The sequence below is a fragment of the Anolis sagrei genome, chromosome 3 (assembly GCF_037176765.1).
Source record: "Anolis sagrei isolate rAnoSag1 chromosome 3, rAnoSag1.mat, whole genome shotgun sequence".
Classification (NCBI taxonomy): Eukaryota; Metazoa; Chordata; class Lepidosauria; order Squamata; family Dactyloidae; genus Anolis; species Anolis sagrei.
In genome coordinates this window covers 183,297,651-183,311,553 of record NC_090023.1, presented here as the reverse complement: position 1 = coordinate 183,311,553, position 13,903 = coordinate 183,297,651, and the positions used below count along the sequence as shown (strand labels likewise).

General features: G+C 38.9%; 1 protein-coding gene across 1 annotated transcript in view; it reads right to left on the bottom strand.

Annotated features, from left to right (window-relative positions):
• Window positions 1-94: 94 nt before the first annotated feature.
• LOC132771121 (lipase member M-like) overlaps window positions 95-13,903 on the bottom strand; it is a 41,983-nt gene continuing 28,174 nt past the window's right edge. The window contains exons 6-10 of the mRNA XM_060768769.2: window positions 12,283-12,419; window positions 7,994-8,140; window positions 6,735-6,806; window positions 2,428-2,493; window positions 95-468 (exon numbers count right to left, since the gene is read on the bottom strand). Of these exons, the coding sequence (XP_060624752.2) occupies window positions 235-468; window positions 2,428-2,493; window positions 6,735-6,806; window positions 7,994-8,140; window positions 12,283-12,419 (656 nt within the window). The 3' untranslated portion in view covers window positions 95-234. The remainder of the gene's footprint in view (window positions 469-2,427; window positions 2,494-6,734; window positions 6,807-7,993; window positions 8,141-12,282; window positions 12,420-13,903) is intronic.

Below are 13,903 nucleotides of genomic sequence, written 5' to 3'. Positions count from 1 at the left end.
ATATCAGTAATATTGAGTCCATTCTAGTAAAAGAAGTGCCTTACAAATCTGCTGCCTGGTGCAGGTTTACAGTTGGGACTAACCAGCGAAGAAGTAGTAAATAGTAAGTAAACTCATATTTTCATTAATGTATAATTCAGGAGTTGTGTGAAAAGAGGTTTTCTGACATAATATGAAAATAAAGTTTCACTGTTGACATGCAATACATGTAATTTACACTCTATATTAAGTTTTTTATTTGTATTTCTCCATCAGCTCAAGCACATCAGTATAAAGTTGATTGGGAGCATCAAGACCCCAAAGAAAATCAGCGTGGTGCCAGCTAGGAATATTTTTGTAGAAAACTAAATTAGTGATTCGAGGCAGCAATTCTTCAATGTCCTTTGAATTTGCAATAATATCCTTTCCACCGCTCCATACGGCTGTTGGCACAACCATCTCTTCTATTTTATAAAATGGAGGCTTGGTCTGTTGGGGGTGGGGGGTGGGGGAGGATAAAACAGAAATATTATTTTAATTTTTTTTTCTTTTTCTCCATACCATTCATCTTACAGCGCAGTAGAGTCTCGCTTATCCAACCTTCTCTCTTCCAATATTCTGTATTATCCAACGCAGTCTGCCTCTCCCACCCGAATCCACAGCTGTTTCAACACATTGCGATGTTTTGGTGCTAAATTCGTAAATACAGTAATTACTACATAACGTTACCATGTTCTGAACTGCTTTTTCTGTCAAGTTGTTGTAAAACATGATGTTTTGGTACTTAATTTGTAAAATCATAACGTAATTTGAGGTTTAATAGGTTTTTCCTTAATCCCTCCTTATTATCCAACATTTTCGCTTATCCAATGTTCTGTCGACCTGTTTATGTTGGATAAGCGAGACTCTATTGTATCATCAGAATTCTTTACTGGAATACACTAGGCCATTAAAAAATATTCTTTGAGAGTTATTTCCATCTTATTATCTATTATACCTGTATTTCTTCCCTAATAGTAAGTAATAAAACTCGCACATGACATATATATGACATTTGAAGGCTGATTATTTTACATAAACCTCCAGGTCTATTCAAACTTGCTAAGAAGACACATTTACAATCAAATGCACATTTAATTTTTAATGTTCTTGTCATAATATGCTTGAAAACTTAAAATGCTGGTTTACACAATGATTTCATTATGCCTAACAGCTATGTCATTGTTTCTTTACTGTATTTTAGTAGTGAAAAGTTACAATCCTAACACTACTGTATACAGATAACCACTCTTACTCGTAAGATACATGGGGATATGAAGCAAAGTCAAGAGGTTGTGTGGATAACCTTTGTACCACATGGGGAAAATACTCAATGTGACCATGTGATGTAATTTGAAGCTAGCTTCAAACTGCATTGCCTAGGCAAAAAACTCACAAGAAAACGTACTAAAAAAAAGTCCTTAATTCACATCAGTACATCTGGATCTTAAACCTGTTCTAGGACAGTAAAACCATTTTTAAGTACCATTTTGAAATTGACTTAAATGGTAAGTGTATATTCATATTCAGCATCATAGTTAAGTAGAGATTAGTGAATCTGTTAATTCTAGTCTTTCTACATTTCTCATTTTCTTGTTTTCTTTCCTTCACATTGTTCAGTATTCTTTTTAAAGAAATAGTTGCACACAAATTCATATTCATTTCCCTTTATATAATGCTTTTTTGTGCATTCCTTTTCATGAATATGTCATGAAATGTCAATACCAAAGGACATATGTGTATCTAAATTAGGGAAGTGCCAATTTGAGAGGATAATATCAAAATATGAAAAAGTGAAAAACGTGAATATTTCATTTTTTAAAAATTAAAGATGATGTTGACAAACTGGATGTAGTACATTTTTAAAAATTTTATAATGAAAGTTATTATTTATTTATTTATTTATTTGCAGTATTTGTATACCGCTTTTCTCACCCCGAGGGGGACTCAAAGCGGTTTACGCATAAATAATAGCAAAAATTCAACGCCAGTACAAACAATTACAATTATGCACTTCAGTTAGACATAAATTAAATTAAAAAATACATCCAGGAGAAATAAAACAATCATTAAAACAATAAAACAGTCTCGGAAACAGTCTTATGGAAGTTGTGTACTGAAGAGAGGGATAAACTACATATATCCTGTTAAGTGAAAAAATATTCAAATAAAAGAAAAATGAACGCTTTCAGGGGGAGGAACAGTAAAATATATTAAGTGAAAATAGGTAAGAAGAAAAGTAAGAGGGGAGTTAATATCCCTATATAAACTCAATTTCTACACATTTCGATTGCTTCATTTGATGTGTTCTTGCTATTTATTGCAAGACAATGATCATTTAGTAACAACCCAAATCACACAATATTTCAAGATAGCTGCGTTGTCAATTATCTTTTCTGCTTTCCTTACCATATTATACACAGCTTTGTTCTCATGTCCATAGTCAAAATATTTAAATTCTTTTGATTTAGCAATCTAGAGAGACAGGAAAGAATTATAAGCATTCTGACAATCTGATGACTTTTCCACATTTTTAATTATACGAATCATAGAATCACAGCATCATAGAATCAAAGAGTTGGAAGAGAACACATGGGACTTCTAGTCCAACCCTCTGCCATGCAGGAAAAGCACAAAGTATCCCTAATAGATGGCTACCCAAACTTTGTTTAAAATCCTCCAAGGAAGGAGCTTCCATCACACTCCAATGCAGAGAGTTCCACTGCTAAACAGCTGTTACAGTCAGGAAGTTCTTCCTAATGTTCAGATGGAATCTTTTTTTTCCCTGTCATTTGAACCCATTGCTCTGAGTCCTAGTTTCTAGGGCATCAGAAAACAAGCATGCTCCCTCTTCCTTATGACATCCTTTCACATATTTATACATGACTATCATATCTCCTCTCAACCTTCTCTTCTGCAGGCTAAACATACCCAGTTCTTTAAGACTCTCCCCATAGGGCATGGTCTCCAGACCTTTCACCATTTTAGTTGCCTTCCTCTGAACACCTTCCAGCTTGTGAATATCTCTTTTGAACAGTGGTGATCAGAAGTTATCACAGTATTCTAGGTGAGGTGTAACCAAAGCAGAATAGGGAGATACCATGACTTCCCTCGATCTAAACTCTTGATGCAGCTCAAAATCCTATCAGCTTTTTTAGCTGCTACATCACACTGTTGGCTCATATTCATCTTGTTGTCCACTAAGACTCCAAGAACTTTTTCACGTGGAATCTTGTCAAGCCAGGCATCCTTCATTCTGTATCTTTGCATTTCTTTTTCTTTCTTTCTTTCTTTTTTTTGCCTAAGTGTAGTATTTTACATTTGTCCTTATTGAAATTCATTTTGATAGTTTTGGCCCTGCTCTCTGATCTGTTGAAGCCATTTTGAATTCTGATCCTGTCCTCTGGAGTATTAGCTATCTCTCCTAATTTGGTGTCATCTGCAAACTTGATAGACATGCCCTCTGAACTTTCATCCAAGTCATTAATAAAGGTGTTGAAGAGTACTGGGCCCATGACTGAAACCTGCAGCACCCCACTAGCCACCTCTTTCCAGGATGAAGGGGAACCATTGGTGAGTACCCTTTGGGTTCAGTCACTTAACCAATTACAGATTCACTTAACACAGTGGTTCTCAACCTTCCTAATGCCTCAACCCCTTAAAACAGTTTCTCATGTTGTGGGGACCCCCATCCATAAAAAGATTTTTGTTGCTACTTCATAACTCTAATTTTGCTACTATTATGGATTGTAATGTAAATATCTGATATGCAGGGTGTATTTTCATTCACTGGACCAAATTTGGCACAAATACCCAAGACACCCAAATTTGAATACTGGTTGGGTTGTAAGGGATTGATTTTGTCATTTGGGAATTATAATTGCTGGGATTTATAGTTCACCTACAATCAAAGAGCATTCTGAACTCCACCAACGATGGAATTGAACCAAACTTGGCACACAGAACTCCCATGACCAAAAGAAAATACTGGAAGGGTTTGGTAGACATTGACCTTGCGTTTTGGAGTTGCAGTTCACCTACATCAGTGGTTCTCAACCTGTGGGTCCCCAGGTGTTTTTGCCTACAACTCCCAGAAATCCCAGCCAGTTTACCAGCTGTTAGGATGTCTGGGAGTTGAAGGCCAAAAACATCTGGGGACCCCAGGTTGAGAACCACTGACCTACATCCAGAGAGCACTAGGGACTCAAAAAATGATGGATCTGGATGAAACCTGGCAGGGATACTCAATACAATTCTTTATTGATTAGTCAGTTTTGACCATATCAAAACATACAAAACATACACATACAGTAAAACCATATATGAATACGAGGCATCATGGCCTACTGGCCTGTCAACCCACTCCTAAATAATTGAGCAACTACGAGATAAAAAGGTTAAAAGATTAAAATTGTTTAATTCCTTAAAATAGGGTTAGAGTGGGGGGCATGGGTAGGTAAAACTAGTGGCGTGTCCATATTAAGTTTTTAAGTTTGAGTTTTGCTGATGGCAGCAAGGTCGCCTCTCTCTGCTTCCATCTTCTCACGGATGGCCAGCGCTTTTTGGATAAAAAGGGTCAATTTTAAAATAGAGTTTTTATCTGAGCCCTGAAGGAGGATGTGCAATTTCTCCTTATTCTCTGAATAAGTATGATTCTCCAGCAGAGGCTCTAGGTAGTAAGACCGGATCCTGTTGTAGTAGGGACATTTTAAGAAAAAATGTTCTGAGTCCTCCACTTCTGCATCTACCTCACGACACCCACAGGTTCTCCTTGTGTAGGGAATATTCTGATGTCGTCCCAACTTGGACTTAATGTCGAGCTGCTCAAATCTAGCCCAGGTAAAAAATTTTCTAATATAAAGTGGAAGTATAAAAGAGAGGTAATGTTCCATGCCCACATTACATTTAAATTTGGCCAGGTATGGAGTGGCTCTAGCTTGCGCTATGTTCATTAGATCATTTTGTGCAGCAATGTCGAGAGCTCTTTGATATACAATTGAGCATACCTTTGCCCCAAAATTTGTTAACTCGTGAGGGGCAAAACCTAACCTACTAACTGTGTGGCCAAATCTGCTAAGCCAAGATGACCACTCTTTGTGGTTTTCTTGTTCTAGAAGGCATAGGGCTGGGAGTCTGTGTGGTTGCATTTGTCTTATTTTGTACCACCAATTGATCTGCCTCTTCAGAATTGTGGTGGAGATTGGGGGTACTCCAGTCTCTGTTCTCACTGCAGCTGACAGGGATGATCTCTCCACACCTAAGCCAATTTTCAGGTGGCGCAGTTGGAATCTCTCTACCAATAAAGTGTCTTGCTCACCCCATATTTCAGCTCCATACAAAGCGATGGGGAACACCTTTGCCTTAAGAACCTTCAGAAAGGGGCGCAGAGAGCCCGGGTAATTGTGGTTGCATAATTTATGAATTGCCTGTGCAGCATTATCAGCTTTTGCAATACTTAGTTTTAGATGTTGGGTCCATGCCCCTGATGCCGCAAAATGAAGACCTAAGTATTTAAATGTCCTCACTTGCTCCACTTTGTGCCCGTCAAGGTGCCAGTTGGAAGCCTTAGCTTTCTTACCAAAAACCATTATTTTGGATTTTTCTTTACTTATAGTGAGGGCATTTTCAGTACAATATTGGCTAAGTTTTTGCAGGGACCTCCTTAACCCGATTGGGGTGGTGGATAACAATACTATGTCATCTGCATATATCAAGATATTTGTCTCCCTATCCATAATCTTTGGACTGTGACATTCTTTCATATTCAAATATTCCACAATATCATTAATATAAAAATTAAAACAGAACGGAGCCAACAAACATCCCTGTCTCACACCCCTAGTTGTAGGTATTCCATTGGAGACTGCCCCACTGTTATCTAATCTCACTTTAACTGAGGAGTCATCATATAGAGCAATCATAAGAGCTAAGAGTCTTTTATCTATGTTGGACTTCAATATGCCCAAATGTGAACACTGGGGAAATGGACCTTGACATTTGGGAGTTGTAGTTGCTGGGATTTATAGTTCACCTACAATCAAAGAGCATTCTGAACTCCAACAATGATAGAATTGGTCCAAACTTCCCACACAGAACCCTCATGACCAACAGAAAATACTTTGTTTTCTGATGGTCTTTGGCGACCCCTCTGACACCCCTTCATGACCCCCCAGGGGTCCCGACCCCCACGTTGAGAAACAACGACTTAATAGCAGCATTGCCTAGCTCACATTTGACTAGTTTGTTTGCAAGAAAACCATAATAATTGCAAACATAATCTTAGCTACAAGCAAATTCAACATCTCAGGATTTCAATTACCAATATTCTCCAAACCCAATTTTTAGTGAAGTCTCTTCTTAAAATTTTGCAATTGCTAAAAATAAAAATAGTTTCCTAACCGCTTTAAAAAAAACCAATAACATATGCATAGTCCCCATTCCTTGGGAATATTTAGCTATTTTGGTTAATGGCAAGCATTCTCCATTACTAATGTTTTATACAAAATTTAATACCATATTTTATGCAGCTTTCATTGGGATATTTAAATGTTTAGAAAATAATTTCTGAATCAAGAGTAGTAATTTTTAAAAAAACTACTTTTTTTAAAATGTGAAATAAAAAAGTCAATATTCTCACACATATACCAAACATTAAACTCTGCAAATATCAAACAGTGACACATTTGGAATAGTAAAGAAAGTGTTTATGAAACTACCTGGCTCCAGTGTCTTACTGTTTTTACAGAAGTAAAATCAGGATAGGTGCCCATATACACATCTGATCGACTCTGGGGGGAAAGCAGATACATACATTTACAGGTCTAGAATGCACTTTAGTAATATTTCTTAGAGACGAAAGCAATGAATATATGAATAGAAACATAGATTTATGGTTGAATGCAATGCGTCACAATCTCTCACGCACCCTACCTCTACAATTCAGTATGAATTCAGTATGGGACATATTTATGTTCAGTTTAGATGTCAATATCCTATTACCTAAAGTAGTAAAACAATAAACAGTAATTTTGACTATTGGAAGAATGAATAACATGGAGTATTTGGGTAATAATGAAGGATATGCAGTCCCAAACCCTATTTTGGGAAACATAGACAGCATTAAAATCAAACAAAAAATGAAACAACACTGAGAGGCAACTGATAGAATGAAAACTAACATGTCATTTTACAGACTACAGTCTTGAAGTCAGTCTGTCAGTGCAGTACTGTCATGGAGTGTCCAAAACCCACTTTATATAACATTCTAAAAGTTTATTAGCCCACATCTTTATAAATTTTTTAAAAAATGTGATGAGATGGTGTATGAATAGAGAGTACACTACCTGGCTTGTTGCAGACTTCCTGGTGAGTTTTTTAATATGGTGTTTTGGGTTTGATGCATGTTACAACACATATCGGTGGTGTGCGTTTTATGGACACCCCACCCTTGAGCCAGCCTCAAGCATCATTATATGGTCTGTGTAGATCAGTGGTTCCCAATATTTTTTGACCAAGGACCACTTTGACCAGGGACCACTCTCCAACATTAGTACCAAAAGGGTGACAAATTAGTTTTTGGTCCACTTTAGATTCAGTTTGGTTATTTAGGGTGCTGATTCAGAAAATAGCTTTGGATAGACCACATCAGCTCTAGTTTCTGATACAGAACATATGCCATTAAGTAGTCGCCATCTACTCGCCCACAGAAAACCATATTTAATAAGCCTCGGTACTATAAGAGAGTTTCACAAGACCCATAGCTCTCATTGCAATGGTATAGTAACAGTGAGGGCATGGACCATATTTTAGTTCTTGCGCACCACTAGTGTTCCCTGGACCACAGGTTGGAAACCACTGGTGTAAATGCACCCTTAGTAAACTTTTAAAAATATGGATCAGTTTACCATTTTTGCCCTTCTTTGTGGTTATTTGAATTGTATGTTGTTTTGTTTATCCAAGGAAAAAACCCACTTACCACATTTAAATTATACTCATTAGAACCTGCAACAAAGTAAATTAGCTGGAGACAAAGTTTGTCTATTCCTGGATAGCTGCACAAATTGGCACTGATGGTTTTCATCTTGGTACTTAAAAATACGAATTCCTTATTGCCCCACATACGCTGTAAAATAAAAACATACAAATTATTATGATTTTTAAGAACCATAATAATAATAATAATAATAATAATACTTTATTTATACCCCGCTACCATCTCCCCAAGGGACTCGGGGCAGCTTACATGAGGCCCAACAGTACAGCACATATACTACATAAAATACAAACAGTAAAATATAATGAAAATAAAAAGAAATATAAAAGAAATATAAACGAACACACCAAACTATATAAAATCACAGTAATTGGGCAGGATGAATTGCCAAGAAGCCACCACGGAGAAGCCCCTCTCCCTCATCCCCACAAGTTGCACTTGCAACGGGGGCGGGAGCGAGAGAAGGGCCTCTCCGGAAGAAGATCGAAGGGATTGTGTAGGTTCGTAAAAGGAGATGCGGTCATGAACCATGTCCAAATAGTGGGGTTTTTTTAGTGCAGCAAGTTCATGTTCAGGGCAGCTCTACACAGGCACTTATTGCAGCTTCAACAAGTATGACAAAATATTGGTTTAGTACTGCATTGTTCCTACACAGGTGTGTTGTCAATCTGGGACAGTGGCTACAGCTATGCTGTAACCAGTTTCAGTACATGTGAGAATGCGACAGTATTCTAATCCCCTCCCACGCCCCAATTCCCTTATAAAAATTCAGAATATTGACATTTATCTTCATCTGCAAGATAATATAATAATAATAATAACACTTTATTTGTACCCCGCTACCATCTCCCCAAGGGACTCGGTGCTGCTTACATGAGCCCGAGCCCGAATACAACAATACAAGCAAAACAGCAACAGCACAAGCAATTAAAATAAAAACATAGACGATAAAATATACAACATTATCAATAAGACAACACGCAATTAAAAACAGTGGGAAGGCAAATGTAAAGTTAAAATGGAAATAATGCTGGGACATGGACGGAAGGTGATAGTGGTGTTTGTGGAAGGGCATACGAAGAGACCTAAAGAAATGTAAAGTGCTTTGGAGGACAAAGTGCTATGGGATCATTATTCCGGGAAGGCACACTGGAACAACCACATCTTCAAGTTCCTCCTAAAGACTGCCAGGGTTGGGGCCTGTCTGATGTCTTTAGGGAGTGAGTTCCAGAGTCGAGGGAATTTGACTTTAGGGAGTGAGTTCCAGATATCTACTTCATGGTTAGCCCCATGTGACTGAGCAAAGCAGCTTGGGAGGAACAAGCCCCCTTCCTTCCTCTCACACTTTTGGGCTCAGAGATGGGGGGATTGGGTTGCTGAGGGGAAGGAGAGACCGCTACAGCACCTACCTAGATGGCTGTGGAAACACAATCCTCAATCCACTATAGGGATCCAAGATGGCTGTCCCCACTGCCCAGACACAGGGAAAGATCTACACCAAGGGTCCTCAAACTAAGGCCTAGGGGCCGGATACGGCCCTCCAATGTCATTTACCTGGCCCTCGCTCAGGGTCAACCTAAGTCTGAAATGACTTGAAAGCACTCAACAACAACAACCATCTTATCTCATCAGCCAAAAGCCAGCCCACACTTCCCATTGAAGTACTAATAAGTTTATATTTGTTAAAATTGTTCTTTGTTTTAATTATTGTATTGTTTTTAAGTGTTTTTGCACTACAAATAAGATATGTGCAGTATGCATAGGAATTCATTCATTTTTTTTTTCAAATTATAATCCGGCCCTCCAACAGTTTGTGGGACTGTGACCTGGCCCTCTGTTTAAAAAGTTTGAGGACCCCTGATCTACACCATGGACCAAGAGCAGGACTTTCCCCTATTTTATTTTAACTTGGGGTGCAGCTGCATTATACAACTTACTGCTTTTTAACTCAAACCAGTCAGTGTTTGATGTGGATGCACACACACTAATGCAAGTGTATACTGCATTATATGGTAGAGTAGAACTGCCCTCTGTTCTAATGGTGTAATGTTACTTATATTAAAAACCTGGTGATGGGAAATAAAGATTTTGCTAAATATAACAATAAGATCTGATTATGTAAAACTTTAGGCATTGTGTGTTGTTGAAGGCTTTCATGACTGGAATCACTGGGTTGCTGCGAGTTATCCGGGCTCTGTGGCCATGTTCCAGAACATTTCACCCACATCTATAGCAGGTATCCTCACAGGTTGTGAGGTCTGTTGGAAACTAGGCAAGTGAGGTTTATATAGCTGTGGAATGTTCAGGTTGGGAGAAAGAACTTGTGTCTTTTTGAGGCAAATGTGAATGTCATAATTGGCCACCTTGATTAGCATTTAATGGCCTTATAGTTTCAAATTCTGGCTGATTATTGCCTGGGGAATCCTTTGTTGGGAGATGTTAGCTGGCCCTGACTGATTATTGTCAGGAATTCCCTTGTTGATTTTTTTTAGTGTTGCTCTTTATTTACTGTCCTGATTTTAGTATTTTTGATATTGGTAGCCAGATTTTGTTCATTTTCAGGACTACTGTTGAGTTAGCCCAGAGACGGGGCAGCCCACATCTAACCTTCCCTGAATCGCTGTCACCACTCTTAACTAGCACAGAGTTCTTTCCAAGCTCCTAGCCATCATGGATGTTTCTGTTTACATCAGAACTGCATGACCAACAAGCAGGATGAGAGATTCCCTCCTAATGCAATCCCCTTTCTTCTCGCTAGATGTGTGTTCAGGGAACGGGTGATCACATTGGTATCCAGTCTAGGCACCAGGTTGGGCTGAACAGACTCAGTTCTTCTGTCCAGATTCTCTCAAAGCCCTGGGCAATGTCCCGGAAACTTCTGAGTAAGAACCTGGGTTTTGTTTTTTGCAAGTGTGGACAAGTCCCAAGTTTTTCTCTAAAGTTATTCACAAAGTGAATATCAGAATAAAGGTTCTTCTCTATATCTATGTGAGAATGGATATTCATATTGCATGGTGAAACTATTCCTCCAGAGTATTCTTCTGATATACAAACATCCTGACTGGGGAGTTATTTTCTCTCATGTATTCGTATTCCTACAAAGAAAACTATTTCTTTCACAGGAAATTTTCAGCACATAAAACGTTTTGCATTACATAGCCATGGATTTTCCTTCAGAGAATAATACTTCTGTAATAGATTAAGAAGTTTGAAAATTATATAAAAAAAATCCTGGTCTATTAATAAAAATAATTACAAATTCCAGAAATGGAAGTCATAAAGGAGTGCATGATAAAATGGGCCACCAACATTGGGAGATCTATCAACTACAAAGAATGGGATCAACTGTGGAACAAGAAGATGAAATACGTCTACGCGATGGAATTGAAGGAAAACCATTACAAAATTATATACAGATGGCATATGACGCCACAGAACTTAAGCTTAATGTATAAGAAAACTTCGAATAAATGCTGGAAGTGTGAATCTCAAGTGGGGACGTACTATCATCTCTGGTGGACCTGCCCCATAGCCCAAAGCTACTGGAAGGAAATCCAAGATCTATCCCAAGAAATACTTAAAACCAAAATCCAAATGAAACCGGAATACTTCCTGCTGGGCATCACAGACGACATAGAATTGGATTCCAACCAAGACAACCTCTTTACCTACCTCGTGACAGCCGCCAGAATTGTATACGCCAGGAGATGGAAATCAAAAGAATCTAGCCCAGTGGTTACAAAAAATTTGGGACTTGAAAAACATGGACAAACTAACCTACTATCTAAAAGATTACACAGGTACCCCTTTTAAAAGAACAAACTGGAAGCAATTTGAAGATTTTATGAGTATTCACTAAGAAAAAACAGGGCCCTACTAGAAGAATAATAGGACGAAACAAACCATAAACTTATACTAACAAACATTAAAGGGGGGGGGAAAGGAAAAGAAAACGAGCCGAGAAGAGAATGAAAGGAAAGAGAGTGTGAACGTCGGAAGGAAGACTGGGAAGTCAACTCCCCCCCTCCCCACCTTACCCCTTTTCCTTCCCAACCCTATATCCCATCCCCCCTACCCTCCCCCCCTACCAATCACGCTATCCTATCCAGTACCCTCCCCTACTGTATATCTATTTTGTAAAATTCTAATAAAGATTTATATATTGAAAAATAATTACAAATATTCCCTGCAGGTATATTTCATTAGGTAACTATCCATCACTGAACACATACAATGAAATGACGAAAAAGAAACATCTGAAAAATACATACTGTTTGGACTTTATCATGAAGTAAAAGAACCATTTTCATGAGTCCCTTGGTTCGCACCAATGTATAGGGAGGAGAAAAGGACATAAAGAGCTTGATTTTTTTAGCAATTTGCGGCATGGCTGTGAAGGTGATAAAACCTGTAGAGAAATTTAAAAGTTTCAGTTGTGAAAAGTTGAAGACTAAGCACAGTTTTTATTCGTTCGTGGGCTTCTGGGTTTTCAGTGATATTTTTTTTTCTGTCTGGCTTCTGGAATGTCAAAATTAATAACAGAGATAACATTGCTATATTTCTGTTTCTTCAACAATGTGTACATTTAAACTTATTTTCCGGATGCTATTTTTCTTATGCAATTAAGGAATGAAAATAAGGGGAAGTAACTCAGGAGACTCTTTGGTAATAAGGATATATTGAAGTTATATTACAATGTGTGTGACATGTAGAAAAATCTTTAGTTCCTCCACTAAATTTTATGTGTGCTGACAAAGTTCTTCAAGCCATTTGCAATCTGAGGCTTGTAAAAGCAGACTTTGTTAAGAACTAATCTTTTCTCTGATGAGACTTCACTACCTTAAACCTGCTTTTCATGGAATTTCTGGAACAATCTACATGTTGCTTTATCATACTATATCCTTCCTGTGTATTTTCACCAGCCTTGCCATCTTTCCTTCTTTTATTATCTTAGATGGCTCAAAAAAAGGAATAAGTGCATTTGTGCTGGAGAATCTACCTATGGATTTATGTGTAATTGCAATGCTGCCATGAACGCATCTATAAAGGTCCCATCTACTGTTGGGCCGCTCTAGAGTGGCAGTAGTCTGGACCACTCCCAGAAGTCCAAGCAGAACACACTCCATGTCATCCAGAGCAACCAAGCATGGATCAGCCTTGCTGGACAGCCATCCTTATCTGTGTCATATTGTCAGGGGCGGCCCGTCCATTACTCGAAGTAAGCGGTGGCGGAATACTTTTTTTGCCAGGGGGCGCTGTTCTGTCCTTAGGCCACGCCTCCTCCTGCAGGCCCCATGCGCCCTCCACAGCCTTCTTCTAATGGAGAAGCGCAGGCCCGCCCACTAGGCGAGAGGGAAGTCCTCCCTCCCTCCCTCCACGTGCTGCCAGGAGGGAGGGAGGCAGCCAGCCAGCCAGCCAGCCAGGCTCTTTCTTTCGCTTTCCCTTTCCTTCCCTGCTGCAGCTGAGCCTGGACCCCTCTCAGGGCAGCAAGGAGGCCTGGTCAAAAGGTACTGCAAATGTCATCTTCTGTACATGCCTCCCCCAAACCCCTCTAGTATTTGGTAATAATGGAAGTCCTATATGCCAAGCTTGGTTCAATTCTATTGTTGGTGGAGCTCAGAATGTTCTTTGGTGCTTGGTAAACTGCAATTCCCAAATGTCAGGGTCTATTTTTCCCAACCCCCTCTCCAGTATTTTCTGTTAGTCATGAAAGTCCTGTATGCCAAGTTTGGTTCAGTTCTATTATTGGTGGAGTTCAGAATGCTCTTTGGTGCTTGGTGAAGCATTCTCACCTGATGTTTCACCCACATCTATGGCAGGCATCCTCAAGAGGCTGTGAGGTCTGTTTGTAACTAGGCAAGTGGGGTTTGTATATCTGTGGAATGTCCAGGG